The sequence below is a fragment of the Mauremys mutica genome, chromosome 6 (assembly GCF_020497125.1).
Source record: "Mauremys mutica isolate MM-2020 ecotype Southern chromosome 6, ASM2049712v1, whole genome shotgun sequence".
Classification (NCBI taxonomy): Eukaryota; Metazoa; Chordata; order Testudines; family Geoemydidae; genus Mauremys; species Mauremys mutica.
This window is the reverse complement of record NC_059077.1, coordinates 46196191-46215303: the sequence shown is the minus strand read 5'-3', so window position 1 is coordinate 46215303 and position 19113 is coordinate 46196191. Positions and strand designations below refer to the sequence as shown.

At 41.0% G+C, this 19113-nt stretch overlaps 1 protein-coding gene across 2 annotated transcripts in view; it reads left to right on the top strand.

Annotated features, from left to right (window-relative positions):
• Positions 1–19113, top strand: part of ARHGEF28 (Rho guanine nucleotide exchange factor 28) — a 188905-nt gene that overhangs the window by 47512 nt on the left and 122280 nt on the right. For both annotated transcript variants that reach the window (XM_045021308.1, XM_045021309.1), the window contains exons 3-5: positions 3859–4006; positions 6956–7249; positions 18749–18932. In XM_045021308.1, the coding sequence (XP_044877243.1) occupies positions 3859–4006; positions 6956–7249; positions 18749–18932 (626 nt within the window). The remainder of the gene's footprint in view (positions 1–3858; positions 4007–6955; positions 7250–18748; positions 18933–19113) is intronic.

Here is a 19113-nt window from a genome sequence, read left to right as displayed (position 1 = left end):
GGCCTGTTAGGAATTATATGGTGCTTGATGCACATCTATGCATATAACACTGTCAATGCATCTATTAATTTTGTGGTGCTTGTTGTACATTTATGATGATATCCTTGCATGTGTCACTCATCCTATGAGTTGTGTTAAAGTATACAAGTACAGCTAAGTGGGTGCTTTCACTACCACCAGGCATTCTGCAGCATATGCTGGGAACTAATAGTGATAAATTGTTTTTCAAACAATAGAGTTTTACTGAGTGATGAAAATACTTCAGAAATTCTGTGTAAGTTAAAAACAAATATATTAAAACCTTAATAAATTTATATCACAGAGTTTAGAGAAGGGGAAGGAACATTCATGTCTATTTTAGCTACACGTGCATCAGTTGTGGCTCTCACAGGTCAGTGTGTGTGAAGCTGTGGTTGTTCTTAATTTCCCCCAGTGTGGAGTGGTAGGGACAGGGATCCCATGTGCGATATTGGAGGGAGGCATGTAGAGAGGTGCTATACTGCAGTTCTCCATGGGCTGCAAAGGGAGCACAAGAGTCTGCAGAATCTGTGTTTGCTGCCAGAGAAGACCCATTATGTCCTGATGCACCTCCCTGGCCTCTTCCGCTGGGACTCCTGGAATAGTCTGCACTATTCATCCTCCAGGCATAGGTGCTGACTTCCTCTCTTTCCCCTGGGTGCTCGACCCCCCGCTACCTCCATCCCTTCCCCCACTCCACCCCTTCCATGAGGCCCTGCCCCCATTCCAACCCCTTCCCCAAAGTCCCCACCCCAGCTCCGCCCCCTCCCTGCCCCTATTCCAACTCCTTCCCCAAATCCCTGCCCTGGCCCTGCCTCTTTCCAGGCTGCTCCCCTGAGCACACCACATTTCCGCTTCCCCCCTCCCCACCCCAGGGGTGGGCTAATGCTGCAAAACAGCTGTTTGGCGGCGGCCAGGCGGGAAGTGCTGGGAGGTAGGCGGAGAAGCGGGAATGCGGCACGCTCGGGGGGAGGAGGAGGTGGGGCAGGGGAGGAAGGGAGCTTGGCTGCCAGTGGGTGCAGAGCACCCACTAATTTTTCCCCGTGGGTGCTCCAGTCCCAGAGCACCCATGGAGTTGGCACCTATGCCTCCAGGCCCTCTGTTCACTCTCTGATACAGCACTGGGTTGCAGGATCTTGCTGAACAGGTCATCCTGAGTCTGCTTCTTTCCTCTCCTTATCTGACTCAAGTGTGGAGGGAGAACCCCTCCAGACCACAAGAGCAGCAGCTACAGATAAATCATGCACAGATACCATTGTTAGCATAGGCACAACAGAAAGCAAAAGTTCAGATTCAGAACTCCCTTCTTTTGCACCCCAAAAGTTTTATACAAGACATGCTGATTGACACTTCTGCTTGGGATTGCTTGTGCATGGCGCCACTCACCGCACCTGCCAGGGTGAATAGAGTCTGCCAGATGTGAAAGAAATAAGGAGGAAATTGCTTGGTTGCATGAAACTATTAATATAGGGCAATGGCACTGGATACTGGCACCATTGTTTAACAGGTGATGGTGATTTTAGTTGATATCTCACTCAGGTAGCAAATACATAGAAAGCACAGCTGCTGCTGGCATCTCAAAGCTGCCTGCATCTGTATGCTGCTAGTCTGTTGACTGCAACAGTGCCTGCCAAAGTTATCGCCGACTGGCGTGGGGAAAGCATCCTATTGCGGAGACAGAAATAGGGCTGCCAGCCCTTGAAACCTTTGGCAGAGGATTGCAGAGCACCTCCATGAAAGTTTCATTGAGGTCTCTCAGGAGGACTCAAGGGACATCCCTAACTCTGTAGGGGAATGAAAAGCAGATAACACTACTTCTCTATGTTGTATTGCTACCTCTTCTAGTAGGAGTAAATTAATGAAAAGTTGATAGTCATGTCCTGTTAAGTTGGGAGCACTGTCACTGCAATAGGAAATAAATGTACACACTTACTCAAGGTTCCTTCCCCTGTGTCGGGCTCACCTGTGCTCAATTGACTGGACTGAGATGGAGTCTCAAATATTTCCTGGCTTGCGGTGCTGCTGGACTCCCCCCCGGTCACCCGTCCCCCATCCTCTCCTCTTCCTCTTCCACCTCTTCCTTGTCCTTGCTGTTCATGCCAGGGAATCTGAGATTTGGGCGTCTCAGAAGTATCGATGGTGGTATGCAGGGTGGTTGTGGGGTCTCCTCAAGTATGGCATGCAGCTCTTTGTAAAAACAGCAGGTCTTCAGCTCGGCACCAGATCGCCTGTTGGCCTCCCTGGCCTTCTGATGTGCCTGCTGCAGTTCCTTGGCTTTCACTTGGCCCTGCTGCTGATCCCTGTCATACCCTTTTTCCTGCATCCCCCAAGCAATCTGCTCATGGATGTCCATGTTTCTACAGCTGATCCGTAGCTGTGCTTGCACAGACTCAGGCCCATAATTTATAGTGTAGAACAGGCCTTACTGTGCTAGACTTTAAACTTTGCTCACATTTAGGATGTAACTTAGGATAAATCTTGTGTCTAAACAAGATGATGTGTAGTCTGACACTATTTGCTTTAATTTTATTTAATTTCTGTACACTTGTTTTTATTTAAGACACTGTGCACTCATAAGTCCCATGAGCCATTTCCAGAGAGAAGGGCAACAAAGCATTCAGGCAAGTCTGAGTGAGGAGTGGGTGACGATGCCCACTCCGAAGACTTGGTCAGAGGTGTCATACCATGGAAGCCCTTCCTTAAGAGGCACTTTCTGGATTCTGCTTTTCAACTGAGGCACAGAAATAAACTAAAGTAAACATCAAGAGGGGTGGCAAGCAGAGGGGGGACTGATGGTTATAGGGACACCTCAAGTACTTAACTGCATGCTTCTTCAGTGATGATTACAAAGCACCAGAGGAAGTGTGAATCGAGGGCACAATATACATGTAATATTTTTATTGTATATTGGTGTAAATGGTCATAATCTTTTGAAACTCTTTTGAAAAGTTCTCTTCTAGTTCACTCAGTTAGGAACCTGTTTTGAATAGATGCAGCTCAGATATCCATTTGAAGTATAAAAGATTGTGATGTTTAAATGCAATTTGTTTTCCATAAAATACATATTTAGCGACATGTTAAGACAATTCTGTCTGTGGCTTATTAAAAGTAATCGTAGCAACCAGCAACCCTTGTGAAGCAAGCTGTTCTTCTCTTTTAGGAAATACAACTTCATCTAAATTTCCTCCCTCAGAAATTGCAGACATTTGTTATTGTTTGCTGCTTTCAGATCCCTTTCCTGTGCTTTTTTTTGAAGCTATTGTACAGTGGATTTTTCTTGGCTTGTTACTTTCTATTGATTATTTAAAAAATAAAACAAAAAGGGCAGCTATCTCTGGGACCTCATATTTCTTCGATCTTGCACAATCATACTAGAGAGAGATATTAGTGCTTTTTTTCAACCAAGTGTTAACAATAAGATCATTTCATTTGAAGAAAATTCTGAAATAAATTAGCATAAAATAAATTTCAGAATGGAGAAATTTTATATTTTTAATAGAATGTTCTCATGAATATTAAAATACACTGGTTGATTGGCCTACTTATTTTGACACACTTATTTATGCTTGGTTAAAAGTTTGATATTCTTCTATAGGTATGAATTGGGAGTACAGGAATTAGTTTAAAAAGTTTTAAAAGTTAATCCTATCCATTACAGTTTGATAAATATAGTATTGCCTTCTGAACAGGGATGAATAATAGCAGATTTTTATTTGAACTACTGTATGTTGCAGAGTTGAAAAATAACCAACAAACGTTTAAAATCTGAAATATATATTAGTAGACTTATTGGCTGTTAGAACACTGCTGGGTGTATACAAAGTTATATTCTTTTTTCAGGGACAGATGACTGTATATGCAAAGTTTGACAAAGATATTTACCTCCCAGAAGATGCTGAATGTTACTTTGTTTACAATGGATCCACTCAGAGACATATAACGTTTGCTGAGCGAATTAATGATAGTGCTCTTCAGTCCATCATTCCAGGTGAGCACGGTTGTTATATCACATTTTTATTTCTCTCTCCCATCTCCACTTTCCTTTTTGATGTGAACTAAAATCTGATATTTTGACATAGTTGTGTTTTCTTATTAAGTTTTTATAATGGGAAACATGGTGTGGTCGGGTGGACTTTGGGGATGAGTTTGAGTGGTTAGTCTTGTTTCTGCTCTCTTGTGCCTTTTGCAACACTATATATTATTTGCAGTGGGGGAGCAGTACAGTGCATATGGTCTTCAGATGTGACTTGATGATTAAGTCTACAAAACAAGCCAAGTCTCAACCCAGGTCTTTTGCACCTGGACATCCTGAACTTCTGAAGCCTGCAGAACCCCTCTGTGTCAGTCTGTGGGCCATCCTAGGATGCAGTGGTTAAGTTCTTCCAGTTCTTCAATCTTGGCTTGCTCTGGGGATTTTACTGAGAATTGTGGATTTGTCCAGGTCTAGTTTATATGTGTGCTGCTCTGTGGCTTGCTGGGTATGTGGCTTCGTGGTATGAGGTTTTGTGGACAATTCCAGCCTGCATTGTATCATTTGACAAATGCTGTGAAGAGATTATATTATGGGAGGTAGATCCAAGGAGGCAGGGTTCAGGTTAAGTGCCTAGACCTGCCTCTGCATTTTAAGTGCTTGTTTCTTTGGGTTGTTCTTTGGGGAAGGAAGAAAAAAGAATGGGAAACACACTTGTTGGTGAGCAAGTAAACCCTCTTGTTTCTGGTGGGGTGAGAAATGCCCACACTTATTTGACTTCTGGAATTAGTGTGGCACCCAGGTGCAGTCCTGGGGAGCATCACTTCTTAATTCTCTCTTCTGATTTGAAGTCTTGTAGTAGGAAGTTGTCAACGCTTGTATTTGGAACATTGCCTTAGCTGATGATACATGTGGAAGGGGAGTGGGATGCAAACGTATGATATTGGTGCTTCACAATGAAGGGTGTGAACTTGGACTAGCCTAACACCCCACTTACTGCCTTAAAAAGAGATTATCTTCTTGGCTGCTAGAAACCGATTGGTTTAAAAAAAAAACCAGTATGACTTGTGAACTTTCTGTTTGTTAGTAAATAGCAGATATAAATACAATCTGCCAGTGCATTAGACTCTGCTTGTTACTCGTTCCTATTTACTTATGCAATAACTAGAGGAGATTTAGATTCTGAAAACTGGCAGTTGATTAAAAGGAAAAATTCTGTGCTGTCCCTTGTCTGCTTCTTTAATTCATTAAATGGGAAGAGATTATCATGGAATAAAATGCAAGAAATGTAATGTCATGTTTTATTCCAGGGTATCCAACTAATTTTTTATAGAGGAATGAATTTGTTTTTAAATTGTTTGTGGACAAGAAATAAAAACATAGGGCCATAGACTATACTCAACCTGCTACCTATTCCTATAGAAGATAGTGGGAGAGTAAAACAGAGATTGAGAGTTGAATAGTCTTTATATTGTAACAAAACTTTACTTAGCAAAGTTGCCAAATAAAATACTTTGTATCATTTTATGTTTAAAGAACACTGCTATCACTGTTTCTTGTTTACTTGCCCATTTTCTTGTGTGTTAACTGATTTGTATGAGCAATTGTAGTAGTAGTAGTAGTATGCAGAAATTAGATGCATACCTACATTGTTTTGAAATCTCCCCTTTAAAATAGTATCAGAAGGTTTCAGCGTTCACTCATGTGTGATGTATAAGAACAGTGCACAACTCTTGTAGAGATATTTCTAAGATGTCAGTATGCCAGCTCAGATTTAGAACCTAACCCTGGGGTTTTCAAAAGAGCCTGAGGGAGTTAGGTGTCTAGGAGAGTGGGCTCCTAACACAGCTGGGCACCTGTGAAAATTCCAGCCGTAAATTGAAAACTTAAAATTGCTTTAAATCAGTGTTGTCAAAAATGTGGTTGCATAAATAGAGACATACATGGAAAGCTTCTGGGGAGATCAGTGGGTATAAAATCCATGTTAAAAATAAATAAAACCCAGTGCTCTCACTCCTTGTCCCTCAGGAATCCCTTTCTTTGCTGTTATCATTTTTTTTGCTTCTGACCCAAAAAACTGCTTCCATGATAGGTGACAACAGTCACAAATAAAGGGCTGATCTTGCTAGGGGAGAGGAATGAAGGTATAGAAAAAGTTGCCACTGGGAGCAACTCGCCATCTATACTGGTCCTACACTGAAAGTTGTAATTTTCCATTCAGATGACTGTTGCATCTTTAATTTACATGCCAACAGCTGCTACCCTGCAGGTGACATCTGCTGCCCCATCCATTCACTGCTCCCAGTTCTGTTCCCCCCTCCTTACCCCTACTCACTGTGACCTAGCAGATGTGCTTTGGGTATGGGGTTGGAGGTACCTAGCTGTGCATGGCCCCAAAATCTGCATGCTGGGATCTGTTCAACCTAGCACCCACGCTCAGATGTGGTCTGCCAATGACCACCTACCTGTCTCTCACTTTCAGTCCTGCTGATGAATACTGAGGACTCTACAGGGTAGAACCAAGACTGTCAAAGGAATTCTAGGACTCAGATAATTTAAATTTACCATTTCCCATCTCTTTTTTCCCCCTTAAATTACTGTAGGTGCTGAAATGCCCTAAACCACCTCATGCTTTTGAATTGGGGCATTCAGCACTTACAGTAATCTGGCAAGTGTTTTTAAGCAGACCATGTTAAAGTACCCAGGACTGGAAAGGCTGGTTTCAAAACCAAATACATCAGTATAACTGGGAGGACATTTGTTAACAGTATAGTTAGTTTTAAATTTGTGACCAAAAGTGATTGATAGATTCCCTTTAACAACTGGATTTAAATGGAGGGAAGTAAAATACAGCAACTTCAGATACATTTTCAAAGTATTTCTTAGGTTAAAAAAGAGATGAGGGAAGAGCAATATATATTCTAAAAGTAGCTAATGTGTTAATAATTACTCTACGTTATATTTCAGGCCATGGATGCCAAGAAACAGTTTCAGTCTCTGTGGTCATGTACACGAAGGGATATTCTCCTGTGACCCTGGGCTGCTGTTCTGTCACTTACAAACAGAATCTGTCTCGCAAGTTATCTCATTTTCTGGTTAGCCACTTTGACTGCGTCACTTCTACTAGTCACCAGACACTACTCAGTAAGTTTGGGCTAACTGTGGAAGATTTGCAGTCATTGGATCATGATATGATGCTGGCCATAGCTCATGAAGAGCTGCCACCTACATGGAACATCCTTGGAAATTGTTCAGAAGACGGTAGGATTTTTCATTTAAAAGCTTTTAACTGTAATTTGCCTGTACCTGTACAATTCATACTAGTGTTTGTGACCTTTCATAGCAGATTCCACATCCCTGTGGTTTATTTTACTGTTCTCTGAACATAAGGGACATCCAGGCTTCAGTTTTTTCCTGTAGCATCACATTGTTGTTGTAATTCAGTCTGTCAAAGAACCCTTTGTACCTTGACTCTCACTGTGAATTTAGTCCTTTTGATGAATAATGCCTGTCTACAACTGATGACATAGTTGGCACTTCAAAAAAAACCAAGGATTATAATAATGAAGTGTCTCCACCTTGATTCCAAACTGATGAAATATTAAAAAAGAAAAAAGAAAAAACAAGTTACACCAACAAAAGAAGATGTAAACAAATTATGATGTCATGAAACAGGCAAAAGAATGTCTCAGAACAGGAATTCTAACCCAGTGACTATGCATATTGTTTACCACAGTACAATCCATAGTGATGCCTCACTTAGGATTCCATTAACCCCTTTAAGAATAAGTATTCCATAGGTTTCAGGGCCACCCCTGCACAAGATGAACTCATCATTAATATAGGAATATGCTCTGCTAGGGAAGCATGGGATTTTTTAGTGGCTGGTTGTGTGCTGAAAGAACGTAGAATGAAAAATAGCCACAGTACTTTATTTGAGCAATATTACTAAAACTTTTGTAATCAAATCAGGTGAAACATCGGTCTCAGGTTTCATTACAAACACACAACTGGGGTTAGGTTTGCTGAGGAGCATGAACTTTTTCTTTAGACCCAGCTGATTTATAGCTTTGCTTGTAAGCCATGTGAAACTTGATGGCTTCACGTGTTTTCCACTGACAGTCTGGTACATTTGGCTGAGTTTTGTTTTGAGTACTTGAAATTGTTCAAAATTTGAGGACAAGCAACCCCATATGAACCTAAGATGAAAAAAGACATTTGGGAAACCAAACCACTGAGTTTCACCCCGTTCTATTTATTGGGTGAGAATTGTTTCAAGATTTTTCTAATTCCACTATGTCTGTAGATAGTAGTGGATTTCATACTGCTCTGGGGTGTTCTTTTCGTAAAAAGGTTTTTCAGGACATTGGAAATCTGTTTTAAAAATGAATTTAAATTCATAAGATTATTTTTCCCTACAAAATTTGATATTAGGGATATACCTGAAGAGGTTTTTTTTTAAAGGTAGAGTGGCGTGTGTGGTGCATTGAATCAGTGCACACATGTATGGTGAGTTGCTGGCTTAGGCAATAAGAAAGAGTGTGTTCCGTTGTTTCCTTCTCATGTGTAGTAAACATTGGTTCACATAATTAAACTACATTGTGGTTGAGCATAGTTTCTAATCAAGGGCTTGATCCAAGGCCACAGAAGGCAATGGGAATCTTCTCTTTAGTTCAGTGGGTTTCAGTTTGGGGTCCTGGTGAGGCCCATGTCTAAAATATCAGTAGACAGAGCTATATCCGGAGGTAGAAAGCCAGAGCTGCGTTGGGACACTTGCATGGCATCTGCTCACACTAAACATGCTGCAGCTTCACTCACTTCTACTAGGCCTACTGAGTTTTAAAGTCATAGGGTCATGAGAATGTCTCAGCCAGTATTAGGCACACCTGTGAAAATAGCAGCTTCCATCTAAATATCACTGGACTGTTTCTTTAATTTTTAGTTATTGTCCAGCAAGTTCACTTCAAAATGTTCCTTTCATTGCATATTGCACTACTCACTACCAGAAGAGTCTGAAAGGGCTTCACTTTACCTTTTGTTTTCATACCTTTTGCACATGCTTTCCACTTTGTTTTAGACTGACAAGCCTCAAATGCAGTGATAAAGCTGGGAAATGTGTCCCGACTACTGCTTTAAATGTAATTGTTTGAAATATTGGATCACTTTGCCCCAAATGTGTTTCATCATCAAAGTTGTGTGGATACTTTCTATGTTTTAGATTTTCCCTGTAACCTGCGATTCTGTCTTAGCCAGTACCTAATGGTCAATAGCTAGTCCATCCCCCTTGAAGACCACATGGAATCATCAGCATGTGCAGGATACCTCCCACCTATGCAGGGTGACCTCTTCTGAGCACATAACAGCCTTACTTAAAGTTTGGTACTGACTTCCTGTTTGCTTCTGGGTGCATTTCAAGGCAGTGGTGACAGTCTCTAATGTGGTACTTATCTATCTGTGAAACCACCTCTCACCTGTGTCATGGTTGTTAAAGTTAGCAGTGATTCTCTTGTTGCTGGTTCCTGAATAAAACTCCCCACAACTGGTAGCACAGTTGGTGGGGGCCCTCACTTCTATAGTCAGGAATGTAGCACACATAATACTGCAAGGGCTTTAATTGTATTTATTTGGCATGATAAGGTACATTCTTCTCTCCATATGTGTGCAGATCTCTTGCTAACACGGAATGATATACAAGAGTCAAGAAGAGAATATATCTATTCACTCAGGAAAATGAACTCTGATTACTCCTGCTGATCCCTTCTGATTTGCAGTGTTCTGAACAGCTTTTCTCACAGTGTCACTATTCTATACAGCTGTCACTTGTTTGTTTTTTTGCACCAGGGTATGTACACCAGTGTAGCTACAGCGCTTCAAACCCCACATTGTAGGTGCACTGCAATGGTAAGTTGAAACTTGCACCAAGGTGACTTGCTCTGCTAACTAACTGGTGTGAATTGCACCAGTGCAATTCCTGTTTGTACTGTTGCAGTGTCTCTACATCATCAGGGCTGGTGCAAGGATGTTTCGTGCCCTAGGCGAAACTTCCACCTTGCGCCCTCCCCCGTCCCCGAGCCCCCACCCTGAGGCACCCTCCCTGCTGTGGCAGCTCACCCCTGCTCCGCGCACGAACACGAGAACCCCGAGCACGCTGTCGCTGCTTTACTTCTCCCGTCTCCCAGGCTTGCGGCGCCTAAGCTGATTGGGAGGCGGGAGAACTGAAGCAGCCACGGCGTGCTCGGGGTGGAGGTGGAGCAGGGGTGAGCTGGGGTGGGGACTTCTCCTGCATGCCGCTCCCTCTCCCTTACTTGCTGCAGGCGGCCCTCCCCACTCTCCCCTGCCCCAGCTCCCTCCGCCTAAATGCCAGCAGCGACCGGGTCGGCCGAAGATCCGGCCGCTGTGGTCGCTGCCGAAGAAAATGCCGCCCCCCAAATCCTAGTGCCGGTCGCCTAAATGGTTGCACCGGCCCTGTACATCATGGGCATTTGTATTAGCTACATTGTTGTAGTTATACTGGGTTGCTTTTTCATAACCTATATGAGCTCTTATTCTTGACCCTTTTTAGCACATGCTCCAATGAAATATGTCTGAATGGGTCCCTTATTATTCATTATTTGCATTTCATTAGTGCCTGGGGACCCCGCTCCAAACATGGATCAGGGTCCCATTGTGCTAAACTCTGTGTGAACACCCAACCAGAAGGCAGTCCTTGTCCCAAAGAGCATGTAATCTCAGTTGTTTGGGAGCATCTCTCTCACACTACTTGTCAAGTTTACAAATTACTGAGCAGCATTGTGTGCGTGTGCGTATGCTTGTGTGCATAGAATCATAGGACTGGAAGGGACCTTGAGAGGTCATCTAGTCCAGTCCCCTGCGCACATGGCATATAAGCTGATTGACTTTATTTCTGTCAACTTCTTTGTCTACACTGCATGTTTTTTTCCTTTTCCCTTCACTGTATCCTTTTCCTCTCATTTCTATGTGTATGGTTTTATTTTGTTTCTTATGTTTCTTTTAAAAAATTCTTGTATAACTAGTATCTTAACTTCTCTTATCCCAGGTTGAGAGCTACTAATATACATGATTTGTTCACTAATTGGTTGCTTATCAGTTACTGTAAGAGTACTGTACCTACATTAGGACCACACATTTATCAGACAAAAGAGCTGTTTGTTTGAATAGTTCGTTTTCAAAGGGCTGCTGTTATCGATTCCCAGAGTGTTTATTCAAAGAAAATGACTTTAGAATGACATTGATGGAGGAAATTATTCTACCTTATGGTGTTTTTGGACCTCATTTTTTTAATGAGTATTTAGAGACATATGGTTTGATGGAAATACAGTCAAAAGAATAATTTATTCATAAGAGTTTTGGTATTTGGAACCAGTTCTTGTAATCCCTTTGTAAGTGTATAAAATGGGCTGGATAAAGGGATGAATTGAATTGGCTACTGAGTGTTCTAAACAATCCAGGAATTTAATACAGTCACACAGGTCAGAACTTGTTAGCTGCATTATTTAAACTTGAAAAAAGGAACAGTTAATAAAAGCATGAACCTTTCAGGAAGCATAAATTATTATTGTAATAAGTGACTGTTTGCACACACAGAAAGCAATGTCACCAGCTACCCACATACATAATACATGAGGGGTCGTGATGTTCTGCTTCATAGTCGCAACCAGAGCTAAAGGAGACTCCATGTGTTCAAATACCCTTTAAAAAAAAATATAGCCTTTATTTCTGAAAAAGCAACCCTGCAGGATGCTAATCACTAAGGGGGATTAAGGCACAGAATTTATTAGAACTGGCCAAGAAATGAGAGAATGTTTCCCTTTTTTATCAATTTGTTTTAAAAAATTGGATTTTTTTCAAGCAGCTCTAGAATTCATATTTTAAAATACTTCCTGTGGTAGGTACTTTTTATTCCCTTTATAGAAAACCGCTGTAGAGCAGAATAGAGATTAAGGTCTCTGTAGAAATTGCTGAAAGAAACCTATCAGCCCAAATTGACCCATCCCGTGGGCACAAACCTGTGGGAGAGGTCTGGGCCAGGCAAGAAAATCTCCACAAGGATCCCTGCACAGTGTATTCCCTGTTTTGTTGGTGGGGTAGGATTTGTGGGGAACAGGCTGTGGGACTCACCCTTACAGTTTGTAGACCCATGGGAGATAGATGGATGTTTTCAGAGGTCTGCTGCAGGGTGGAGTTAAGATTGTCTGGATGACTGTAACTGTGCTATTAATGAAATAAGAACATTTGCTACTTCCTTTGTCACAAACCATAATAATTTTCAAGGTAAATAATGTTCTTTAAAGTTTGGAACCATTAGTAGAAGCAACAGCATTTTCTGTTTCTGAATTTTCATGAATATTATTCACCTTGAAAATCAATTATAGATATAGCAAAGGAAGTAGCCTATGCTCATATTTAATTTTCTATCATAAACAACACTGATTTCCTATTTCATAAATATGTCATAATTATTTCTTAGGAATAGCTCTTGTAGGAGAAGCTGGTAGAAAATTCAAACCCACTGCATTTATCGTCTACTTTTCTGAATGGTATTCATTATTTTGTGACATTTTAGACTTTATCTATTTTTCTTTGTTTACTGGCGTAATTCTCTTTACTAGTACTTCCTGTGATAGTAGCCATTCCTGATAAGTCTCAGCTATTCACACCCAGCTTATCCACATTGTATCCTTGCTCTAAATTGAACAAAACATTTGTGTATATGACTTTCTCACTTAATTTGCATTAAAATTTGGTATTTTGAGAAAGAAAGGTGGGGGAATTGGCAAAACTCGTGTTCTCCTTCAAGGATTTGGGAAAATACTGGATGCATAATTTAGTTAGCATGGAAGAGATTTCTGGTATCCCCCACTCCATACCCCCACCCCATCTCAGATTTTAAAGGGCTGTTCAAAAAGGGATTTGACATTTGTAGAGATAACAAAAAAAAATAAAGAAAATATCAGAGGGGTAGCCGTGTTAGTCTGGATCTGTAAAAAGCAACAAAGAGTCCTGTGGCACCTTATAGACTAACAGACATATTGGAGCATAAGCTTTCGTGGGTGAATACCCACTTCGTCACATGCATGTGGTTATTTATACCTGCCTCTGGAAATTTTCACCACGTGTCTGACGAAGTGAGTATTCACCCATGAAAGCTCATGCTCCAATACGTCTGTTAGTCTATAAGGGGCCACAGGACTCTTTGTTGCTTTTTAAAAAAAATGAAAGTTACAGTTGCTAGTGCTAACAAATTTTGAAACAGGCTTAATATTTCTGTGGTTAAGCCAATCTCTGACTACTGGGGATTAGCAGGTTTCTTGCAGCTTCCTCAGCAACATCTGGTACTAGCCTCTGATGGAGATGGGTTATTGAACTGGATGGGCCTTGGGTCTGCTCCATTATGGCAGTTTCTATTGTCTTCTCGATATTTGTTTTTGAGATCCTAAACTCTCCGCATTAGGCACATTTTCAGTGCTCAGTAGACAATAACAGCAACAATAATAAGCTAGACAACTTTTAAATGTGTTTGATATTTCCCTTCCATTTCTATAGTAGCCATTCTGCTAACAGACCCCTTGTGTTGCCTCACAACTTGTTGGAATTGCCCAAACAAGCAAACATAATTGAAGCTGTGGCTACACTAGAGAAGGTTTGCTGGCATAGTAGCAAACCCTCCTAGCGTAAATGCAACAAACAAGTTCTTTTGCTGGTATAGCATATATCTGTACCCTGAGTGAAATAAAATGTACAGGCAAAAGAACTTTTATGTTGGTATAACTGTAGCTACACTAGTGGAGTTTGCTGGGATAGAAATGTCACAAAAAAATTGTACCTGTAACTGACATTGCTATATTGAGAAAAGTTTCTAGGGCAGATTTGGCCTGTGTGTGAAATCCCCTGATGACTGCATGTGGGAGATTCTGTGCTGTGCCTCTATTATCATTAGGGCCCTACCAAATTCATGGTCATTTCATGGTCATAGGATTTTTAAAATTGTAATTTTCATGATTTCAGCTATTTATAGTGTTGTAATTATAGGGATCCTGACCAAAAAAGAGTTGTGGAGGGGTCGCAAGGTTATTGTAGGGGGTTGTGGTATTGGACAAGCAGAGGTCATCCAGTCTAATCACATGGCACTAACTAAGGCTGTGATCCTGCAAAGACTTACTCACCCAGCTGTGATTAATCACACTGAATTCAACTCACATGACTATTCACAATGTGTAAAGATAAGTATGTGTGTAAGTTTTTCAGGACTGCGGTATACTGAAGAACATTTTATAAACAATCTCTTATCTAATATAAAGGCCTGACAATGCATTAGGAGTTCATAGGAAGATGGAGCCAGGAAAAACTGTCGGCCTGTTGTGGTGTCTCCGTCTTCTCTTCAAGTTACAAGTCTGGAGTTTTCAGTCTCCTTCCAGGAAATGAATGAGGTTCATAGCCCAGAAAGAGCTTAGTCATTTCTGTCAGAGAGAAATATTTGTTTTGTTCTTTTATTGTTTTGGACAGAGGAAGGGATTCAGGTGCAGTAAGAACAAAAGGATTTATTTAATGTTTAAAACAGATTGTTTGGCTCAGATTTTTATCACTCGAACACAGTGTTTTGGCAGCAGAATCAAGATCTGATGCAAAACAAGGTCTAGCTGGCATATCCCCTCCCCAACAGCACCTTTTTTTGCAGCATCTAGGCATTTATTAAACAACTGCCATATTGTTATGCTTAGAAATAGTTGAAATCTTTCATTCAGATCTTGGAGGGGAGAGGGAATAGTTCTTTAATGAAAAATGGCCTTTTCTCAAAACTGAAAACTTTTCCAAAGAGCTTTTGCCTTTTCAGATCTTTGCATTTTTTAATTTAAACTTTCCCCAGTCTTGTCTCCCCCCCACCCTTCTTTTTCAACTGAATGCAATAGAATGAATGATGCCCAGGTTTGTTTTTGTTTTTTTGTCCCACCCACTTTTTTCATTTTTCTTTCTCTTTTCATTTTTCCTTTTGCCAGTCTGTAAATTTTCAAAACTTCCTCAAGTTCTGACCATGCTATCATCACTTGGTGTGAGTTTTGGAGTGAACCTTTGAGCACTGAGCAGTCAGAATTTGACCCTTGGTATGGAAGCAGATTATCTTTCAGCTTCTAAGAAGCTATGAAAATCCAGGATTATTAAACCTATTAAAATATACTGATAAAACAGGATCTTGCCCATTTAAGCATGATTAGTTTTCAAGGCAGAAAAAAAAATAGACTAGAGGTGGCCATGGCCATTCTCAAGTCCTCTGAGATGTGCTTAGATGATATGGGGTGGAAAGATTCATTTCCTCTTTGTTCTGGGCAGTATTTGTTGTTGTCCCTAACTTTTCACAAGTGATTAGCTCATCAATTCTGAGTACCTAGATTTCTGGGGACTTTTAAAGGAGCTCAGTATTGTGGAAAATCAGGCACAAGGTGTCTTGGGGTGGATCACCCAACAGTTGGGGCACCCAAGCGCAGTGGTCACTTTTGAGAACTCCCACACAAATAGTAGTAACTACCTAGTTTACCTTAAACTTAACGTACGGGATGATTTTTGTTAAATTTCATTTTTCCTCCCCCAGTGCAATTATAGTGGGCTGAGTTTTTGTTACAGAGCCAGGTGTGTTGTTCAAAGTGTTTTCTTTAAGTGGTATAGCATGATTAATGTTGAGCCAGTCATGCAGTTTGACTGGCCAAATTATCATGTGATTTTTAAGAAATAAGTACCTTATAATATAAAATGTATTTTTGTATGTCTTGAAGATACAAATAAATAAGTTACCGCAATGCCTATGGTAAGTTATAAAAGATGTCATCATAGGGCAAGGAACTATTCACTGTATTGATGGTAGAATCTGTCCCATGCTCAATTTTGAGCCACTGTAGTTGTCTGTTGTTACAGTGATTGCACTGGTTGATTCGGCAGTATTCTTGGGTAATATAATTATTTAATTCTTTGACCAGCTACCCTGTCTCTCTCTTTTGAGTCATCTTTCTGTCACTCTATTTGTTGTAACTATTGTGGTGGGGCATAAATTTTACAGACTTCTGCTGCTCTTTATTAATGGATTATTTACACACACATACACACACGCGCACACACACAGAGCCCAATCACAGATCACACTTTCCATTGTCATTGGCAGAACGGTAACATATTCTAAATGACTGTGCAAATTGAGCAGAATCATAGAACTGGAAGGGACCTCAAGAGGTCATCTAGTCCAGTCTCCTGCATTTGTGACAGCACTAAGGATTATCTAGACCATTCCTGACAGGTGTTTGTCCAACCTGCTCTTAAAAATCTCCAATGATGGAGATTCCCCAACCTCTCTAGGCCATTTATTCCAGTGCTTAACCACCCTGACAGTTAGGAAGGTTTTCCTAATGTCCAACCTGAACCTCCCTTGCTGTAATTTAAGCCCATTGCTTCTTGTGCTAACCTCGAAGGTTAAGAAAAACAATTTTTCTTCCTCCTCCTTGTAACAACCTTTTATGTACTTGAAAACTGTTATCATGGCCCCTCTTAAGCCTGGTCTACACTAGGCGTTTAAACCGGTTTTAGGAGCGTAAAGCCGATTTAACGCCACACCCGTCCACACTGAGAGGCCCTTTATATCGATATAAAGGGCTCTTTAAACCGGTTTCTGTACTCCTCCCTAACGAGAGGAGTAGCGCTAGTATCGGTATTACCATATCGGATTTATAGTTTGTGGTCCACTATAATCCCCAGATCCCTTTCCACAGTGCATCTTCCTAGGCAGTCATTTCTGATTTTGTATGTCTGCAACTGATTGTTCCTTCCTAAGTGGAGTACTTTGCATTTGTCCTTATTGAATTTCATCCTATTTATTTCAGAAAAATGGACTTACTTGATGAGATAATGTTTAAATTGAATTGTATAAACCAGTGGGCCCAAAATGAGATTTTTGTTCCTTCGGACCTTGATGATTGTTGTTATGAAGACTATAGACTGACTAAACTGAAATATCAAACATATTAATAGTTGTAGCTGTTCATTTAACTCCATGTTGAAATCAGAATGCAAGATGCTGGTCAGAGGAAAATATTTTGAGGAGTTTGCAGGCATAGGTGCAGTCTCCTTTGATTGAAGGTTTGCAATTGATCAATTCAGTCTGTAGTCTTGGATTCCTTGCTCTGCTGAGCTCTCACAGTCATTGCTCTGTGAGTAGAGCTTTCATAGAATATCAGGGTTAGAAGGGACCTCAGGAGGTCATCTAGTCCAACCCCCTGCTCAAAGCAGGACCAATCCCAGATTTTTGTCCCAGATCCTTAAATGGCCCCTTCAAGGATGGGGCTCACAACCCTGGGTTTAGCAGGCCAATGCTCAAACCACTGAGCTATCCCTCCCTACCATTTCCAGTTGTATAGGACACTCAGTCCCACCCTGTTGGATGAAGACCTGGCCTCAGTTGTTCATGCCTTCTTCACCTCTCATCTAGACTACAGCAATATGCTATACCTGGGCATGAAACCTTCAGCAGTTAGGAAACATCAACTAGTACAACATGTTGCAGCATGTCTCCTCAACAACACAGGCTACTCTGAGCACATCACACCTGTCCTCCACTCTCTACGCTGGCTTCCCATAGAATTTTGAATCAAGTTCAGGGTCTCTCAGTCCTTAGCTTTAAAGTGCTCCATGGCTTGGCTCAGCATACCAGTTAAAGCTCTAGGATGAAAACTGTGATCGTCAACTTCACTCCTCTGACATAATGGAACTCTCAAGAATAAGAGTAAAGCACGTCTGTGCCAGAGACCGAAACTTCTTCAGGCCGGGACTGTGGAATGAACTCCCTTTCTCACAAACCTCACCACTTCCTGCTCCCAGTGCAAGGCATATTTGTTTGATCTTGCCCTCCCCCCGTAAACACATAGCAGCAGGTATATTTAACAAAAACCAAAACCAACCTACCAAAATCTCCACTACACATGCTTCTCCCTCTGGGTAGAGGATGAGAGAACAACCAGCATGTGACAGATGTGTAGTTACATTGCTGGAAGGAACTCAGATAATACAGTTATAGGTGCACTCTCAAAACCTGTGTAGAACAGAATGGAAGAAAAATCTGAGCTTCAGGCCCACTTTTTTTTTTTTTTTTAATTTGCTGCCCGAGCATTTTCTTTATGAAATGTGAGGGTAGGACGTGACAGAAAGCGACTCAGTCTGTCTTGTTCACTGTTATCTTTTAAGCTTCACCCTCCATTGACCTTGATGTTTACATATTAAAAAGCAGAGAACAAAGAGGCAGGTGAGAGGAAAAACAGGCAGGTGCAGCCACCGTGTTGAAAAGAGAAATGAAAGAAATGCATCCTGTACATTTTACCTGCATGTCTGCATCATTAAGAATCTTCTGTTGTACTTATAAACAACCTTACTGGGTAAATCACATGCCTTGTAAAGAAACTGCTTTAGATTCTTGGTCCCAGCTGTGGCTGTTTTGTGCTGTTGAGGCAACGCAAAGCAGCTGGAAAGCTGCCTTGTTGTTTATAATTTGTAGCATAGTAGAGCCTAGAGGGCCCAGTTAGCAATCAGGGCCCCGTTGTGCTAGATGCTGTACACAGAGAGAGTTGAGATGTGGAAAATACAGACTCCAAGCATTTTCTTTAACTTTTGGAATAAGTAGATCTTTGGACTACATGTATTTTGTATTTGCACCAACTTTGAAAAGATTTATATGATGATTGCTAACAAATACACATGTGGTTTTTTTAGAGTCTAATTGCAAAGAAACGCTGCTTCATCTCACAGGAAGATTGGGCTTGGTTAAACTCTCGCGATTCCTGTTATCTCAGCCTGGTGGGCCATTGGCATTAGCTTTACCTAATGAAGGTGGAGCAACACCATTAGATTTGGCTTCACAGAATGGACACTCCAGACTTGTTGAAATCTTCATGAAGTGAGTGTAATGGCCTGTTACCTCTGTTAAACTATTAGCCATTAAAACTGAAGAGCAAAATGTTTATTGCAAAATAGTTTAAACTGAATGTTTATTTCTGTTCTGTTGGTTGTTGGCAGTGTTGTGGTTTTAGGTGTGAAATCTTGTTTCTTGTATAAAATAAGGTTTCATATATGTCTTC